We start from the raw sequence: 18,410 nt of genomic DNA on the forward strand, positions 1-18,410 counted from the left end.
TACCAACTGTCCTTACTGTGAAAGTGGTTAGTACAAGTGAAAAATTCATGAAGTAGGTAAAGAAGGACACAAGTGGCTGTTGCAGGTACTAGTGGAATACGCTGTCTCGGAGCGCACAAGGGGAGCCCAGCAGACCCGGCTTGCATCTTGTCCCTTGTCACCCACTAGCTATGGGACCTTGGTCCCATTTCTTAAAGTTTGGATAAAGCAATACTGGTCTCATGGTTTTGTTGTTTGGGTTGAATATAAGTCAGTCACTTCGGCCTGGCTCACAGTTAATTCATTAAATGTAGGTGAGGATGAGGACAATGGTGGTGGTGATGAAGATGGTTGCTGAATTCCGCCCGCTGAATCTGCCTGTGATTTCATCGGTCGGTGTTTACAAGGTGCAGGTAAGGATAACTGCTCTTCTTTCAAATTTTGTATATTTTGCAAAGTTAAAATACTTTTTTCATATAGTTGAATTACTTTCTAGTTGTTCTGAGTCAAGGTTGTTAACTGCCTCCCTGGAATTGTCATTTTAGGAAGTTAACTTGGGAACTTCCACGGGGAGGGAAAGAGAGGGTGAGCTGAGCCGACGGGGACTTGCTCCCCCTCCCCTGCTCTGTCATAGCTGCTTCTTATAATCAGTTCCATGTATTGGGCTTCCATATAGGGCTTTGTTGGAGAAAGATTCTTTTACAGCTGTGGAAACACATGTACCCTGTGCACACGCTGCTCTAATACCCCAGAGCCGCCTATTCAGCAAGCTTTGATGATAGAAGTCTTCAAACACATGGTCTTCTCTTGCAAATATGCACACATAATTTATGTCATATATTTCTTACCTGTTAGAATGAAGTGGGAGCTTAATCACCTACCACAGCCCAGGGTTCTTTAAGGCTTTCGGCATGTTATAAAAGAAAACTGTTGGAGACCAACAATAGAACACACAGAGAAAGGTTACGGCCAAACAGGGACCCTGCTCCAGAGCAGAATCCAGTACGCTCTGGGGATGAGGTTTTGGAGAGGAAAACAGGTAGGGCTTTTAAAGCCCAAAGGTGGCAAACTCTCCCATTTGAGGAAACTGGAGTTTCTGAGTGAGGCTGATTGGCAGGAGATAGTGGGGTTAGTTGGCGTGGAGCCCCTGTGTGGGGCGGATGTGGTCTGCTAGTTTGGGATATGGTACCCAGGAGCGTCTGCTGGGATGTCCCACTCCGATGGTGGTGTCTCCCTGCCTGTGCTGTGCGTGGGGCAGCCCCTGTGCCGGCAGGCTAGGTGGCCAGGGCAGGTCTTATCCCCTGGTTCACCTTCCAGCAGGGCCACCTGGGTGGGTAGACCTTGGCACATCACTTGTAATTTTTGGAGATCAGGAATCCCCTCTCTACTTTGCCTCCCAATTAAGGTATAAATACAGCATCAGGAACTCTCCATTCTACTGCTTGCCACATTTTCACAAGAGTCTTTGAACGTGGGCCCCCGTTTTTTGGCTTGGCTCCGAGATCTTATGCTGGGCAGTGGCTGGAGGGTGGGGAAGGTGGGACCCATTGTCAGTGATTCTTTCAGCAACCGCCATTTGTCGCTCTGCTTTCTGAGGGACCTGGTATTGCCGATCGTGAACCCCGGCCAGGCTCTGCCCGGAGTTCTGCTCCCCATCAGCCCCAGCTTTCTTGCAGTGTTTTCATTCTGGTCTTGTAAGTTCTGCACGTGTCAGTCATCACTCTACCATCTACTTCCCTTCTTCCAATTTCTTGAAAACCTTTGTTCACTGATAACCCTCCTCCCATCTTCCCTCGGGTGTCTTATAATTTCATTATTGCTTTATTGGTGTTGAATAGGGTACATGAGGGGGTGAGAAGGGGATAAGCTCCAGTTGGCTGCCACCGTGTGACCTGGCAGAGAGCCCGTTGAAGGTGACGAAACACTAATGGACTTTCATGGGGTCTTCTCAACTTTCTAGCACACCTGGAAGGGGACTTTTCCCCCTGGCAGGGCTGAAAGGCAAACCTGGGCAGTCAGTGTAGAATAAGTGCCAGGCCCACCAGTGTATGCCAGTCAGGGGGGCCCTGGATCTTGGGCCATTCCCTAGGGCTGTGCAGACAGTGCCCCCCCAACTCTGTCCTCGGCCCCAGTCATCCTCCTTCCTGCCCCTTTCAGACATTGCTAGTGACTTCATGGAATAGGGTCTGGGGGCTCAGAGAGAGCCCTCCACTGAGCAGAAACCGCAGCCCTGTTCTGACATCAGGAGCAGCCGGGGCCTTGCTGGGGCTGCCTGGCGGGGGAGCAAACACCCCCGCTCTGTCTCATGGTTTTGCTTTTACGTGGTGTCCTCCACGTACCTCTTCATTGTAGTCACATGGCCCTAAAAGCATTTGCAACTCTGTACACGGTGAGGGTAACTGTCCTTCCCAGCCTTCTCCATTCTTCTGCCTCTAACGTGGGAGTGAAGCAGGATCCCATGGCAGTGGGATCAGTGCGACAAAACCTTCCCAGCGGGGGGCGGGGCCGCCTTTTGGGATCTGGTCATTTAGGGCCTGAAGATGAGCTGAGAGACCCACTTCCTCTAAATGTGCTCCTCAGCTGTGCAGGTGTGAGAGGCAGGTGGGGGGTGTGCATAGGTCCTAATTGCAGATCAAATGGCCCCCTGGCTCCTCGGGCCTGCCCAGGCCCACATCTGGTTCTCAGGGCTTGAAGGGAAGCGGAGGAGCGGAGGACTGAGGCCCTTCTGAGCAGGAACGCCGGGGGCGGTGACAGGCAGTGGTATGCACTCCGCCGGGCAGGCTCAGAGTTTCCACGCGGCTGGTTGAGCAGGTGCTTGGCTTCTCCCCACTTTGGGGGAGCCCAGGAGCCTGTGAACCTTTCAGAACACGCACTCTGGATTCTGGAAAAGGCATCAGGACAATGCTATGCAGGGCTTCTGTTTAAGCCATATTTCTGGGTCACAGGTGCCCTGGTCTGCCTTGGATCCTTGGATGCCGGCATATGAGAAGTCCTGATGGCTTTTCCTCACCAAGCCTTGAAGTGTGGCTGCACACCCAACTTGATGCTAACTGAGAGGATTCAAGAACTTTCCACTCCTGTGATTGAATCTAAAACACTGATATTCTTGGGCTTTTACTGCCCAGACCAGCCAGGCTGCCTGCCTGTCTGTGACCTGCCTACCTCACCAGGACCAAGGCTCTTCTCTCAATGACAAGGGTGAAGCTTGGCTGCTTCACTGATGTCCTCAATCCCCATCCACTGCATGCTGCAGGAGCAAAAAGCAGGGGGCCCACAAAGACCCTTTGAACAGGCAGGCAGCTACTCGAGAGTTCCAGGCAGACAACATGCCTGAAAAATGACTGAAATTTGACATCTGTGCCAGTGAATGACTTATAAACTAAGAAATGGAATTTTTGTGGACTATAGGCTCTCCTGGGCTTAAAAAGAAACCAAAACTTTTCATTTTAAAGTTTCTAAGCAGGACTCAGTGCTTACCGTCAACTTGGAGGGGCTCATTTCTTGGCAAAGTTTTGTTAACACCTCTTATATTCGAAGATCAGTTATTTGGAAACTTCAGCTGTCCAAAACTGAGGCAAGAACCTGGAAACAAGCAGCTTTTAAGTTGCCAAAATCATTGACATGCATCTCATGTATGGAAACTCAGGTGCCGTGAGCAGCGCTCACTCAGCATATTGGCTCCACGCCCCCACTTTTTTTTTTTTTTTGACACACACAGTTCTGATGAGCTGCTCTTACCTGTTGTCCTCGTCCACGGAAGACGAGGCAGACACATCTGGAGCAGAAAGGAGTGACATCTAATAGCTTGGTGGTAGAGGCCAAAAACATTTTTTTTAAATGCAGAGCTCAAAAGCATGGCAGCTCATGAATTATCCCAATGTGATACACACACACACACACCCCCCCCCGCAACACGCATGCTCATACATGCATATTTTATTAAGTCTGGAAAATAGACCGTAGTTTGTGCTTATGAAGCCAATTTAGTAAAAAGAATAAAAAATCATACACACATTTTAAAAGTCTGGACAAATGTGTCAGCAGTGTTGGATAAATGAATTCCCCTTTGTCTCCTTTATCCAGAATAATAGGGGAGTGGGGATTTGGAGTATTTTAATAGGAGGTTAACCTCCAGGTAATAAGTGTTAGCCCAAGGTGTTTTCTGGGGAACCCCAGCCCTGTGATACGGGCTTCAGAAATGTTCACTGGACATAAAAGCTTGCATATTATATCCTCTTATTGGGGATTCATGATGCGTGTTAATATTTTCAAGGCTCTGTGAAACCCTATAGTAAAAGCACCTTGTTTAACTTTGTACAACCCAGGCTCTGAATCAGCATCCTTGCAATTACAAGTGCTCAAACCAGGAAAGGAATTCATTGGTTCGGGCAGTTGAACAGTTTAGGGCTTTATCCGTGGGCTTTAGGCACAGCTGGATCGAGGGGCTCGAATGAGGTTGTGGGGCTTGGTCTTCAGCTTTTGGCTTTATTTTCTTCTGCATTCCCTCCTTGGGCAGACCCTTTCCATGTGGTGGTTTCTAGCAGTTCTAAGCTTACAGCATCCTTTTAGCTAAAGGGCTTCTCCTTTCCTGTGGTTTCAGTAGAATTCCCTGAATTGAGTCTCTTTTGCCTGGCTTTGTCTCATGCTGATCCCTGAACTGATGGCCATGGCCAGGGACTTGGAAAATACTCATTATCTGGGTCAGAACCGGGGCCCACCCCTGGACCAGGCAAACTACACGAACCGTGAGAGGGCTGGGGGTGAGGTGGGTGCCCGAAAGAAAACTGGGATATGGTTTCTGGGGAAGGGAGGGATGAATGCTGAGCAGGCGGAAACAAGTTTCCAAGTCTGACAATAGAAGCCTTTTTATCGTGCAAAATCTACTGGAACACACATGGAGAAACACTGCCAAGAGCTCATCATCTCTTTTTCAAGGAAGTTTAGAACAGAATACAATAAAATACACACGCATGCAAACATGTGGTTGAACGTTCCTTTGATGCAGAAACTCAGTGGATCCTGCCCCGCCTCAGGGTCACCTCTGAGCCTGAAACATCCTGCTTGCTGACCGTTGGGACTGCTGCGCCTGTTGATAAATGGGAGGTTACGGTGCAGCCGGGGCACAGGGAGCCTGGGAAAGTTCAAGTACTGCATGCCGGACGCGAGTCTCCCGTGTCGTGCTCTCTCAAGTCCCCACAGCACCAGCACACGCCACCTCCCGTTAGCCACACACACCCTCTCTGCTGGTTACTCTCCTGTCCCGGCAGGGAGTTGAGGCTCAGAGAGGGCAAGCAACTTGGCAAATTGCCAACAGGCTTGCTCAGGGCATTTGATGAAATGATGTTTGTAAAACAAATCTTGTGAACAGTGAAGACATTTTCAAGTGATGCCACAGAATTGGGAGAAAGGGGAGTGCTAGCTAGAGAGATGCAAGCTATTGAGGGAAAAGAATGGATTTTGGAATTTTTTTGTTGTTGTTTGTCAAATAACCCTTTATTAAATCGTTTTTCTTGTAGTTCTTAACTTGCTGGGCATTCCACCACACCACTGCTCATGTCCTCTATGTTGTCTTGAGGGTGGTGGCCATCAATGCTGCAGCCCACAGACCTGGGCAGTCCCCAGGATCTCTTGAATGGTCCCAGAGGGTTCTTTAGCTGAAGACCAGTGCTGCATCTGTTGGGCAGAGCTGATAGTTTGATCGAAAGTGATGTTTCCACTGTGCTTAATGTTTTTCTGTTTCTTTCTGTCTCTCAGTGGTTCCTTGAGGACTTTGATGCTCAGGGCAGAGGCAGAAGATACCACCTCAGTCTGGGCCTGTCAGTTTCACTGTAATCCTCAGACTCTTCCAGTTGCCAGTTGCCTTGGTGATGTCGTCACCAGCCTTTCCTGGAGACCGACCCAGGGGGCTGATCTTGGAGGCCAAGGCTGACGTGGACTGACTTCCCTACGAGTACACGTCAGGGTGTATGACTTTGATCTCACTGGGGTCGGACTTAGGCAGCATGGTGGAGGTGGCTGGTGTCAGATGAACCCGGATTTGAAGAAAGTTGCACCTTGGCCTCCTCTAAGCCGAAAGCTGAAAGTTGGAATGCTTTTTTTTTTTTTAAGGGGCAATGGCTTCAGAAATCATTAGGTTGAAAGAACTTTGGGAATGGTAACTGCATGTGTGTGTCCAGTGACTCCCCACTGCACAAGATACTGAGTTAGCATTCAGACCTAGTCACTAATGGCTTCTGGACACACACAGACAGACACACAGAAATGTTGAACAGGTTACAGTCGAGCTTCTTCATGTGATGCTCACTTACAAGTCTAATATGTAAAAAGGAGTGATTACATCCAGGAGGTGGAGATTATTTGAAGAGCTCTTGAAGTTTTTAAGCGTTTGGTTTAAAATAGTTAAATCACTTTAGACTCTAGAAAAAGATCCCTTGCGATTTTCCAAGGAAAAAGGTATTTTCACCTTGTGATTTGGTAACATACAGTCACATCTGCTGTGTCTTTTATTTTAAGCTCTCAAAGGGAGGCTGTGTCCTCCTGATTACCAAGCTCTTGACGGTTGAGCTCTGAAGATCTCACGCATCTCCTACCTCTGTTTGCCCGTCTGGCCCAGGGGTCCATCTGACTTGAGACTGTTATGGTGCCTGTGCAGCCCTCTTCCCAGACTCCCAGGTGAGCCACAGTTCTCACCATGCCCTGGCCCCGGGCGCACCTCCAGGGGACCCACCCGCAGAGCGCTCTGGGGCTCCCCAGCGTCTCCCTGGCTTTCATTTCCTTTACTCCATCCAGTGAGTTTCTGGTCTGATGGGTGGTTACCCAGAAACCTTGCCTCCTCCCCCTAGATCTGCCTGCCTCTCCCCCTACAGAAGCTGCCATATACCTGTCATAGCACTGACCACGCTTTTCCTCCCCCCACCCACCTGTACACACATACACATGTGCACATACATATACACATCAGTTCACACTGATGTATTTGCAGGCAATAAAACAATAGTTCTAGCTGCTGTATGGGAGGTGGGTTGGAGGAGACCTGTCAGGATACCTTTGCAAAAGCCCCAGTGAGAGAGTATTAGGAATAAAAGTAGCAATCCATGGGTGCTGACTGTGGAAAGAACCAAATGGGGAAGAAAACTGGGCTGGAGATTCCCCAACACTTGGCCTTTGTAATCGGAGTAGGACACGTTGCTGTTAGTGGTGGGTGTGTCTGCTTTCCCGACTGGACTCCGAGCTCCGTGAGTCTCAGCGCAGGGGCTAGGCTTTTGCCCCTGTGTCCTCAGGGCCCAGCGTGGGCCTGGCAGAGAGCTGATGCTTAGCCAGAGTTTGTCTGGCTCTGAGGGAAAGGAAAGGTGTGTGATGGGAAAAGGAATTAGGGAGAAGATGAGGTGAGATGAGAATGGATAAAGGGCCAAGCAGGGTGAGGTCCGTTAGGACCAGATGAAGAGGATGGTAATTTTCCATCCCAGCTGGACCCAAGTTGCAAAGGCAATACCCTCATAGTGTAAAGGGAGTGGAGGATTCAGGTCATGGGGTTTGCTCTCAGGGGTCGTGGGTCTCCACCCCTTAGGAGGGCCTGCGCAGGTGAAGCACTGCAGCTCGGGAGTGACTGGTCCACAGACTGGACACCTGCCCTGGACCCTGGCTCTGTGACATGCTGAGCTCCAGCTCTGGGACAGAACGGCCTGGATGACTGATGCACAACTTCACCATCCTTCAGCTGACCCCAGCGAAGTCATTTCCTGGCCCTTTGCTTATTACTTAATGATGGTGGGGATTGGGGAAAGTCAACCAAGCCTAGGACACACGTCATCACCACACTCCTTGCCCTGACTAGTAGACATTTGCTAGAGTTGCCCACCTGCTAACTATGTTGTTCATAGCTGGTCTACCACCCTTCATTGATTTGTAACGAGGTCACCCCTGGCCATCCCAGGGACCTGGAGGAGGGCTGTTTATGTCATCCTGCAGAGGGAGGCAGGTTTCCCAGGCACGCTTTCTGGTCTGCATGCTGACTGTGCAATCTCTAAGGCCCTCCTAAGCATTCTGCTTAAACAAACATTATTTATGTTCGGCAGGAGAACCATTCCCCACTATCTGCTTTCTCTTCAGTCACATAAAACTGCACATTTAATTTCTGTTTACACATATATAAACTGTATCTTTAGGAGCCGCCTGGGAAATCCTTGGTTGAAGACGGATTTTTGCCTTTGGAAAACACAGAGGTGAGTGACATCTGTATATTGTGTTATCAGAGGCGTGACACGTGTGGTTGATTGGGACCAGGTGCTTCACAGAATCCATCTGAGTGAAGTTGTAAACCTCTAGTTGACAGGCAGGGTGACAGCCACTTCTCGTTAGCAGAGGCTCAATGACCAGTACCTGTCTTCCGGTTTTAGGGGTGGCAAAAAACAGTTGAAAACCTTGAGGTGCTATGAGTAAGAAGCTGAGGTTTGGTCAAAAATAACAATCTCTGCTCAGCTCACACACATTTGACCTGTGAAAGCATCTCCAAGTGGACAGGACGGGTGGGTGAGGGGCAGACAGTAATTTTAGATTCATCTTGGAGGACTGGCAGAATTGGGTTTTCAGTTCTTCACTGTTACTTCAAGGCTTGCATCAACCCCGGTATTTGCCCCACTGACAGTATGTGACTTGCATAAATAACCTGCCCTGATTTAACTCACATTCAGTGCAGTCTGAGTCTGAATCCTGAAGTCCTTAAACCACAGCTGGTTCGTTGAACAAAATGAGGGACAGAGAGAGAAAAAAATGAAAGCAGTGTCACCTTATTCAGTTTTCTAATATATTAGGAAAATTAACTTCCTTGGGTTAATTCTCCAAACAGGTCAGCTTTCACTGGGTTATTTCCCCAAACCTCCATCCTTCTCTCTACCCTCGCTGTTCCCTTATCCTCTGTGAGTGAATTTGCCAGTTTCAGGGGGCCCTACAGGTAGGTTATTGAGATCTAACTTGTCTCATTTTAGCTGAGAACCACAAGTAAAATTGGATTATTTCCTTTAGGTTTATTTGCAGGCTGAGGTGAGGGGCTAATACTACGCTGTTTATGAGAAAATCTACCATTGGTAAGTGAGAGATGCTTAATTTTATCTTTTATTTGTATATTTGCTATTCACTCATGAGTGACCTTTTTTTTCTTTTTAAATCAGAGAAAGTGTTACATGTACACTTGGGTATTTTGAATTGGGACTAGGATGTACATTGGGATTAGAAAATAACCTCTGTCTTGGGAGGTATTTCTGGAAGCTTATGAGTATTTTGGTCAATCTTTGAGTTGCCTACGTGGACTGTTGTGTTTTCTTCCAAGATACAGAGCTTGGTTCAGGAGCGCCTCCCTTGTTTACACTGTGTGTGCTATTGGACAGTGAAGGAATGACTGGGGTCTGTCTCAATCAAAAGTGGGAACAAAGGGGAGAGTCCTTCAGAGCTGACAAAGGGAAGTCATGTGAAATGGCAAACTTTCTGCCAGCCCTGCCCTTCCTCTCCCCGAAGTCTCTCCAAGGTATCCTGGCAGGTGAGGAGTGCCAGGCACCCTTCTGTTTCCTCAGCAGGGATTAGCCAGTTCGCCACAACTAATCCCATGGGTATCCTCTCTCCAAAGGGGAGGAATTTGGGGCGTAAGTGAGCTTTGGGGATGGTGGTTGATGATGCTGGTCCCGATGGGCCCACAGATTGCCTGGGCTTGTCTCGTCAAAGTCCTGGAAACTTGTGAGGCCAAGCCGGGGGCTCTAGCACAAGAAGTTACGACCCAGGACTGGCCTGTGGGTAAGATTGCAAACTTTTACACTGTGATTGGTGGCCGCTCGGCAGAATCTCGCTTTTCTTCCCTGCTGAGCTCCGTGGTTTGGCTGGAAAATTTTCCATACGTTCTGTCGGAGCCCTTCCCACCCTTTGCGCCTTCCTGGGTTTGTGCTCTGGCCTGACTCCTTCTCCCCCACCCTCCCCGGGGGTCTCCGTAGGACATCGGTTGCTGGCGTGTGAGGATTTATAGTTCTAGTGTTGGTCTTTTCTTTAAAGCAAACCCCACAGCTCTTTAGGAAGTAATTGGAATTTCAAGAAGAGCTTGCTGGCACATTTTGACAGTGCTCACAGAGTGTCATGTGCTGGGTGAGTTGCTGGAAAACAGGCTGGAGCTTGGCTTTCAGGCGGGGGGTCCTCTGGAGCGTCTCTCACAAAGGTCCCTGCAGAGACATCACCCGGGTCTGGGGACATGTGCGCTTTCACTGGAGCCTGTTCATAAAGAACTCTACAAATATGCTTTGTCCCCCCTGCACTTTCTATAGTAGCTTTATTTCTATTAAAATGCTTTAAAAATAGGGAGCTAGGAGCCCTAGAATGCCATGAGAATCGACTTCAGGGGGTGAGAGAGCAATTCCATTAAATGTCCCTCTGTCATCTCCCACCAACCTCTGAACGGTAGGAAAGAATGGTGCACGCACCTGGGTGGCCACGCACGGTAGGAGCTGGGGACAGACAGCTTAGTGGGTGAGAGCAAGGCTCTGGCTAAAAAGCTAGACTGCTCACGGTTTAGTCCTGGGGGACCTTGGGCTTCTCTGGGCTTCTGTCTACCCACGTGTAAATGGAGATAAGCACAGGGTGTGAGGATTGTGTGTCGCAATGCTATGGATGGGAGCCCCGCCAGTGGCGCACACCCCCGGAGGCAGGAAGCCCGGCCTGGAGCGAGGCTACTCCTGTACCTGGGTCTGCACACCCCCGCAGAGATGCCCGAGATGGCTCTTCTTCCTCAGGGTGCCGTGGCTCCCTTCTTCCCACCACAGGCATACCGCGTTTTATTGCGCTTTGCTCTACTGTAGTTCGCAGATACTGTGTTTTTTACAAATTGAAGGTTTGTGGAAACCCTGTGTGTAACAAGTCTATCGGTACCATTTTTTCCAACAGCGCTTGGACAAAATGTGTCCAGACTTTGTGTCTCTGTTACATTTTGGTGATTCTCACAATATTTCAAGTTTTCATCATTATTATATTTGTTATGGTGATGTGGTCAGTGATCTTTGTTGCTCCTGTGACTTGCTGAAGGCTCAGGTGATCGTTAGCATTTTTTAGTTTTAAAAGTGCAACTTTATATGTACTGGGAGACCAAACTATTCATATGACTTACTTTCTTGTGATACTTGCTTTATTGTGGTGGTGGTCTGGAACCGAACCCTCACTATCTCCGAGGTATCCTATACACAGGGCTGTGGATGAGATGATTGTCAAAGGCAGCCCTAGCCTCAAGTTGTGCCTCTCTAGCTCCTCGGGGTTCATTTACAGAGCTGGTCCTTCCAGGTACGGTCCCCAGCATCCCCTGCAAAGCTGAAAACTGCAATTCTTCCATTTTAGGCAAACACACACAAGTGGCCAGGAACCCCCTCACCCCCTGCCCAGAACAAGATGGGAAGGCTGAGCTTAAGAGAGACTCAGACGACAAGATGTAAATAAATAAGCTGTATTATCTGTACAAAAAAATATAAATACAGTTTGGTGTTTTAGAGGAGGAAGTGCCTCCTTCCACATTATTCAGCAGCCCTCATAATCTTCCGGCACTGCCGAGTCACAATTCACAGAACAAACAGTAAATGTACATTCATCTCATGCAAGGAGCACGCTGCTTCCCACCCCAGACCTAGGTCCTCCAAGCTCGCTGAAACCCACCTGCAACTGCTGCAGCCCGACACGCGCCGGAGCTGGAGGACACTGCTCTTCAGGAAATGTAAATATGGCCACTGGTTTTCAATAGCTACTCAACTAGAAGTAATCAGCCACATTAGTAGTAGTTTGGAATCTGTCTTCTGCATTCCATGCGTAAGTGTGGTGTCCTAAACACGTCCCCTCTTACTGCCCCATCATCCCGTGTTAGCTTTTATAACATATTCTGTACACAGTAAAAGGATCCAGAGTTAAACACCAGGTTCTATTAAAAATAGGAACAATACCATAATCACCACTGAGTTTACAGGAACACAACTGCAGGAAGTTAATAAAAAGGCCCCCAAATATTGTGTTTTTCTGGATGACAATGTACAATTATTAATATTGCACTTTTTTATACAAGAAATCCTAATAAATATTCACAAAAGATATACAGACATAAAAACATTCTCTTTTATTTTAAATAAACCTTACACTGAATTTTAGTAACATGATTTTCTTAGAGCCCATTATTGTGGTGAGGAAGAAAGAGACCCACCTCAACTGTCCATAGCTCATCTGGGGAGAACACAGATCATACTGTCTCCACCCACCCCCGCAACCCCAAACTCTTATTTGCAGGCTGGCTGGAAGATGCAGCCCTGATGTCCGTGGTGGCCCCGTGGGGTGAGTGACATTTTCCGAGTCTATATGAGAGGGGGCAGTTTGTCTGAGGGGTCAGTGACTCTGGACCGCCCCGCCGCACCCCAGCTGCTGCTGAACGGTGGCTACTCGGGGGGAGACGGCCAAAATTATTTGCCCAAAACCACTCTGATGAATGAGCAATTTGCCAAATAGTCCCAGATTTTCAGTTTTACCCACTGACTTTGCTAAGCTGACAGGCGGTACTGAGTGTGGATGCTGCTGCTGCCCATGAACTACTAAAAGTGATGTGTATTAATTCCGTAAAGTTTATAATATTTCATTGTTTTGGGGGGAATGAGTTGAAAAGCCTTCTGGGCAGTCTGGGAAGTTATCCTTTGGCTTTGCTGCTCTGTTCCATCACCCCGCCCCCACCTGTTGTATGAACATAAGGGGAACTCACTGTGCCCGGGAGGGGCCCCGCTCGCGTCCTGCCTGGCTCTGGAAGGAAGCGGTCGCTCCATGTGCTGGATACTCTGGCACGTTGATCAGTGGACTGGTTTTTGACAAGTTGACCCCAGTCCCTGGCCCTCAAGTGGAACAGCAGAGGCCATTTAGGCAGAAAACCCAGCCTATTCATGCTCAAAATGGCCCTGGCCTGCGGCAGTTAGTTCTGGGCTTGGGAACCCTTGACTTGGATGGAGACGGTGGGGGGCAGCCTGATGGCACAGCCAGACCCTGCTGGCTCACTGCCTCGGCCACGGATGTACAGGCAGAGGGTTCACTGAGACGGTGTGGGAACTCCTCTCCACCTGGAGAGGGCATGTCTCCTGCCAGGAAGTGGAGGCCCCTGGCCAGGCCGTGCCCTTGTTGGGGCAGCAGAGATTGGAGCACCATCGGCCTCCCCTGAGCCTGCAGGGGTGCTGCCAGGCATGCAGGCCTGGGTTCAGAGCTTCACGCAGCGGCCTGCTCACTCCCATCTGTCCCCTCCCTCCCTGCCTCATTTTCTGCATCGCCGTGTGCTTTAGGTCTGCTTGGACTGGCTCCCCTCCACATCTACCGTGTTTCTCTCTACCGTGTTGCTTCTCGTCACTCTGTGACCCCGCCTGAGTTCTGGGCTAGGGTCTCGGCTTGGATGGTGTCCTCCCTCCCCTACCTGCTCTTCCCACGGCTGAGGGACAGAGGCGGCGGCAAAGACGCGTCGTTCAAACTCTGTCCGGATGCTTTACAAGCCCTCTGGCCACCTACCCTCCTGCCGTGAGTTATCTGCGGTTGGCTCCGGTGCCCTGCTGTCTGTCCCCTGAGGGCTGCGCTGGCGTCTTCATGAGGTGTCTCTGGGACCCAGGCTTGGGAGGGAGCCGGCCCTGCCAGGGAGCTCCTGCTGTCTGGCCTGGTCTGCTCTGCCACCTCCTTTAGACGTCTGTCCTCGTCCTTGCCCAGCATTCTGTCCTCTTAGCAACTGAAAGGGAAGGTGCGCCGGCGGGGGAGCAGGGGAGGAGGCTGACGAGGGTGTGTGGTGGGGAGGGGGAAATAAATAAATAAAATGAAGAAAGCTTAAGTCCTGTCCCGGGGGTTGCGCAGGTCCTCTGTGCGGCCAGGTAGTGTCCTTCCCCGCGCAGCGTCGTCACGCTTTGCCACAAGTTCCACAGCAGCGAGACTTGAACTGGCTGAGCTGGCAGAGTTTGAGCTGTTTGACCTTCTCACAGTACCGGGTGGTGTCTCTGCACTCCGCTGGGGAAGGGGACAGAAAGGACATGGGGAACAGAGGCTCAGTAACGGCTCAGGCCAGCGGGGCTGCCTGGGCTCTGCCTCGGGCAGGGACTCCCGTGCCGGGGGGCTGCGGTCCAGCATCTCCGGGCTGCTGTTGGGGGCCGAATGCGAGGGCTTGGCTGCCCTCCTGATAGCCCTCTTCTGTCCTGGGGGTGCTTGTCACCTACCTTTCCTCAGGACCTCCGAGGCTGGCTTGCCTTTTCCCGTGGCATTTGAGTACACGTCTCTCTTCCTTCCTGAGATGGTTCCCAGGACTAAATTCTCCACTTCAGACTTCAGGGTGGTGCGCAAGTGAGGCCCTGCCTGGGGGTCCCGCCCCCTGCAGCGGGGACCTCCCTTCCTCTGTGAAGCTTTGTGGGCTTGTACTCTCCCCGAGCCTCTGCCCCTCCCCCCGACCGTGGCTGACCAGAGCACTGGCGTCCCAGTTCGGCCCTGGCCCAGACTAGCTGGCTCTTCAGTACTGGCGCTGACGTGGGCTGTGGATATCTGGGACCAACACAGTGAGTTTGAAATACTTTCCTACAACAGTGGTCCTGGGTGTGGGGGCTGCTGACAGAGGGGTGAGACTACATAAGAGAGCACAGGCAGTCCTCCCCAGCGTGTGAAAAGCCGTGGGACTGTCTGCTCACAGGGCGTCTGTCTCAGCATGGGGAGGCCCTGGTTGTGGGGAAACTGCACTGCAACATTTAACAATTTCCTCTTTGCCTCATGCTTTGTGTCCTTCCATGGGGGGAAGCACCTCCAGTTTGTTCTGGGTCTAGAGGCAGAAAAAGTAGATGCCCCACCCAACTGGGATGCCGATGCTGCTGCTGGGCAGAAGAGAACCCAGACTCGAGGGAGGACGGGGACAGTGACTATCAGACCCAAGGGCGCGGCTCCTGCACAGACCAAGCGGTGCACATGGGGCCGGGAAGGAGGGAGGGGGCCAGGCAGGTCATTGTTTTGTGAGAAGTGGAGCCCTGATGGGTCTGCTAGTGGGAGGTGCTCTGTGTGTTGCTTCAATGTGAACAGTGCTTTCTCCCCAAAAGCCATTGTTCTACTACTGTCAGTGAGCTGGAGGCTGATTTCATCCAGCACTTGGGCCACACCCAGCCATCTATCTTGGGCCTGGAGATGTGCACGTTCATGGTTACGAACCCATGCACCCCTCTGAAGATACCCAACTCTGGCCCCAGCTCACAGTCCTTGGGACAGCTGATCTAATGCCCTTGGCTCGGGCTCGGGCCCCGCCCCCTGTACCAGATGCCTTGGGGGGAAGTTGCAGAGGCTCTCTGGGGTGGGAACGTACTGTTTTCACATGGGGTGATGTTGCAGCGCTGCCAGTTGGCGGGCCGGGGCCCCCAGGAGCACAAGTGCTCGGGCACCGCCTTGTTGGTGCGGGCGTGCACGCACTCCACGCGCCGGGATTGGAAGCCGTAGTTGCCGCAGGTTGCTGTGCACAGGGTCCACAGGCTGACCCTCCAGTGTACGCTGCAGGCTTCTGACCAGCAGTTCTGGGTGCTGATGGGCCTGCAGGAGGAGCGTGGCAGGGTTAGGGTCTGCCACTGTGGGGGCCAGATCACGGGGTTGGGGTTAGCAGATGTGAAAACAATGCTACAAACCCCAGCATGTCAGGGAACCCTCAAGAATTCCCAGTGCTGCCAGACCTGGACTCTGATCTCTGCTCCGTTACTGAATGGTGGTGGGATCTCAGAGGGCCCCTTCCTCTAACTGGGTCTCTGTGCATCCCTGCAATGTTTGTGTCACTGCATGACCTGAAAACAAGCTCTACCAGGGTGGGGGGCTGGGGCCTCTGGTGGGGGTAGGGGGACGCCTGGCCAGGGGACTCTACAAGGAAGTAGGACAGGGGCTGGATAGGAATGTAGGTTGAGACCCAGGGACAAGGGTCTCAGTGTAGCTTCTAGAGGGAGGGGCTGGTGGCGCCTTTGGGGTCTGGTGGACCTGACCTCCTGCCCACTCCGTGCTATCATTCATCTCACAGGAAAGCCCAGCCGGGCCCATTCAGTAAGCACAAGGTTACTACTGCGCTGTCTACCGTTAGGGGAGAATGGAGGTGAAAGGGAATGGAGTCTGACTACGTGGACCATGGGCTGCTGGAGGAGAAATGTTTACTCACCACCATCTCTCTGTGCTGTTGACACCAGGGCTGGGGAAAGGAGGTTCGTGGCTTTCTCTTACCTCGGAAGGGCACTGCACTGCTCCGATGGTAAGGTGATGCCATCTCGCGTCTGGCAGAAGACTTGTCTGTGCTGCACAGCGAGGCCGGGCCCGATGCAAGGCCCATTGCACTGGGAAGCAGAGAAAGGTGACATCTGTTACGTTAGCCAAGTCATGGGGGAGGCTGCGTGGGACACAGGATCCTGGTGCAGGGGTTTGTTTGAGGTCTTCAGATCATCTATGTTGGTCCTCTTTGGGCCAACTTAAAGGATACTCACCAGCCCAGTTTCTTTCCTTAGTGCCACAGCAGAAGGGTTAGCTTTGCTGTGGTCTGTGAGCATTCTGCTAGCCGTTGGCTAATGGTGGTGTACAGCCAGTTGGAGATGTCTGCCCCTCCCAGATGAACCATATGAAAGGTTGCTTGGCAGAATGTACTAGGAATGGGTTGGTAAGCTTTAGAGCTAAAGACCTCTAAATAATCCCCCTTCCCTCCTTCAGTCCAGAGGGTCATTTAGTTTACTGTTTCTTGCTAAATTCATCCAAATCCATCATTTCTTTTCCTTTCTTTGGGTGTTCTTCAAGATGAACCCGTGGTGGCTGAACAAAGGTAGACTTAGATGTGTAGTCAGTCCATGCTCCTGGAGTTTGCAGAGCCAGACTGTCATGGTCAATACCCTGACCAATAATGGTGTCTGTAAAGTACAAAAGTTGCACGCCCTCAGCCAACCTCTGTTATTTGAGTAGAGCAAGGGGACAGATATCCCTTGGAGGTCACTCACTTTAGAACATAAAAAATGTTTTTAAAAATTTTGCATTCTTTTTTATTGAAGTATATAGTCTGTTTACAATGTTGTGTCAATTTCTGGTGTACAGCCTAATGTTTCAGTCATATAATTCATTTTCATATTCGTTTTACCATAGGTTACTACAAGATATTGAGTATGGTTCCCTGTGCTATACAGAAGACACTTGTTATCTATTTCATATATAGAAGTTAGTATCTGTAAATCTTGAACAAAGGTTCTCAACTTGGAAGTATTTAGACTCCCAGGGGCTCACAAGGGGGCTGTTAATCCTTAAAATTATAGGCAGAAACCTTGTTTAAATTTTTTTCTTTTAAATTTCTGACCCCTTCACCCGTTATTCCCACCCTCCAGCAACCACCAATCTAGCCTCTGTATCTATGAGAGAGACCATATGGTATTTGTCTTTCTCTGACATATTTAACTTAGCATAATGCCTTTGAGGTCCATCCATGTTGTTGCAAATAGCAAAATTTCATTTTTTATGGGTGAATGAAATTCCATTATATATACATACCCCATCTTCATCTATTCATCTAACAATGGACACTTAGGTTGTTTCCATATGTAGGTTATTGTAAATAATGCTGCAGTAAACAAAGGTGCAGATACCTTTTCAGGTTAGTATTTTCATTTTCTTCAGTTAAATACCCAGGAATGGAATTGGTGGATCAGATGGTAGTTCTATTTTCATACGTTCCATAGTAGGTATACCAATTTACATTCCCACGAACAGTGCCTGCGGGTTCCCTTTGCTTCACATCCTCACCAGCCCTTGTTATCTCTTGGCTTTTTGTTAATAGCGATTGTGACAGGTGTATAATGATATCTCAGTGTAGTTTTGATTAGTATTTCTCTGATGATTGATGATATTGAGTGAACATCTTTTCATGAACCTGCTGGCCACTTGTATGTCTTTGAAAAAATGGTCTATTCAAATCTTCTGTTCATTTTAAATCAAAATTTTGGTTTGTAAATCAAAATTTTTTCCTATTGGGTTGTATGAATTCTTTATAATTTGGGATCTTAAAACCCTTATGAGATATATGACCCACAAATATTTTCTTCTATTCAGTAGATTTATCTTTTCATTGTATTGATGGTTTCCTTTCTTGTACAGAAGATTTTTGAGTATGATGTGGTTCCATTTGTTCATTTTTGCTTTGGTTGTCTTAGATTTTGGTTTCAAATTTTTTAAAAAAATCACTAAGACTAATGTTAAGTTTACTACCTACCTCATACCATACACAAAAATAAACTCAAAATGGCTTAAAGACTTAAACTTAAGACACTATAAACCTCTTAGAAGAAAACATAGGCAAAACATTCTCTGACATAAATCTCAGCAATGTTATTCTAGGGCAGTCTACCCAGGCAGTAGAAATAAAAGCAAAAATAAACAAATGGGAC

At 49.5% G+C, this 18,410-nt stretch overlaps 1 protein-coding gene, 1 long non-coding RNA gene and 1 pseudogene across 4 annotated transcripts in view; 1 reads left to right on the forward strand and 2 right to left on the reverse strand.

Moving 5' to 3' along the window:
- Nucleotides 1-5,393: 5,393 nt before the first annotated feature.
- Nucleotides 5,394-6,350, reverse strand: LOC116663093 (annotated as a pseudogene).
- Nucleotides 6,351-6,356: 6 nt separating this feature from the next.
- LOC116663096 lies at nucleotides 6,357-9,063 on the forward strand. Its single transcript, XR_004319144.1, has 3 exons — nucleotides 6,357-6,651; nucleotides 8,145-8,201; nucleotides 9,001-9,063. It is a non-coding gene; the product is annotated as an uncharacterized LOC116663096 (long non-coding RNA).
- Nucleotides 9,064-11,430: 2,367 nt separating this feature from the next.
- Nucleotides 11,431-18,410, reverse strand: part of ADAMTSL1 (ADAMTS like 1) — an 825,910-nt gene continuing 818,930 nt past the window's right edge. For all 3 annotated transcript variants that reach the window (XM_032477631.1, XM_032477630.1, XM_014555590.2), the window contains 3 exons: nucleotides 16,219-16,328; nucleotides 15,329-15,549; nucleotides 11,431-14,001 (listed from right to left, as the gene is read on the reverse strand). In XM_032477631.1, coding sequence (XP_032333522.1) covers nucleotides 13,895-14,001; nucleotides 15,329-15,549; nucleotides 16,219-16,328 — 438 coding nt within the window. In that variant the 3' untranslated portion in view covers nucleotides 11,431-13,894. The remainder of the gene's footprint in view (nucleotides 14,002-15,328; nucleotides 15,550-16,218; nucleotides 16,329-18,410) is intronic.

This window comes from Camelus ferus, chromosome 4 (genome assembly GCF_009834535.1).
Source record: "Camelus ferus isolate YT-003-E chromosome 4, BCGSAC_Cfer_1.0, whole genome shotgun sequence".
Lineage (NCBI taxonomy): Eukaryota > Metazoa > Chordata > Mammalia > Artiodactyla > Camelidae > Camelus > Camelus ferus.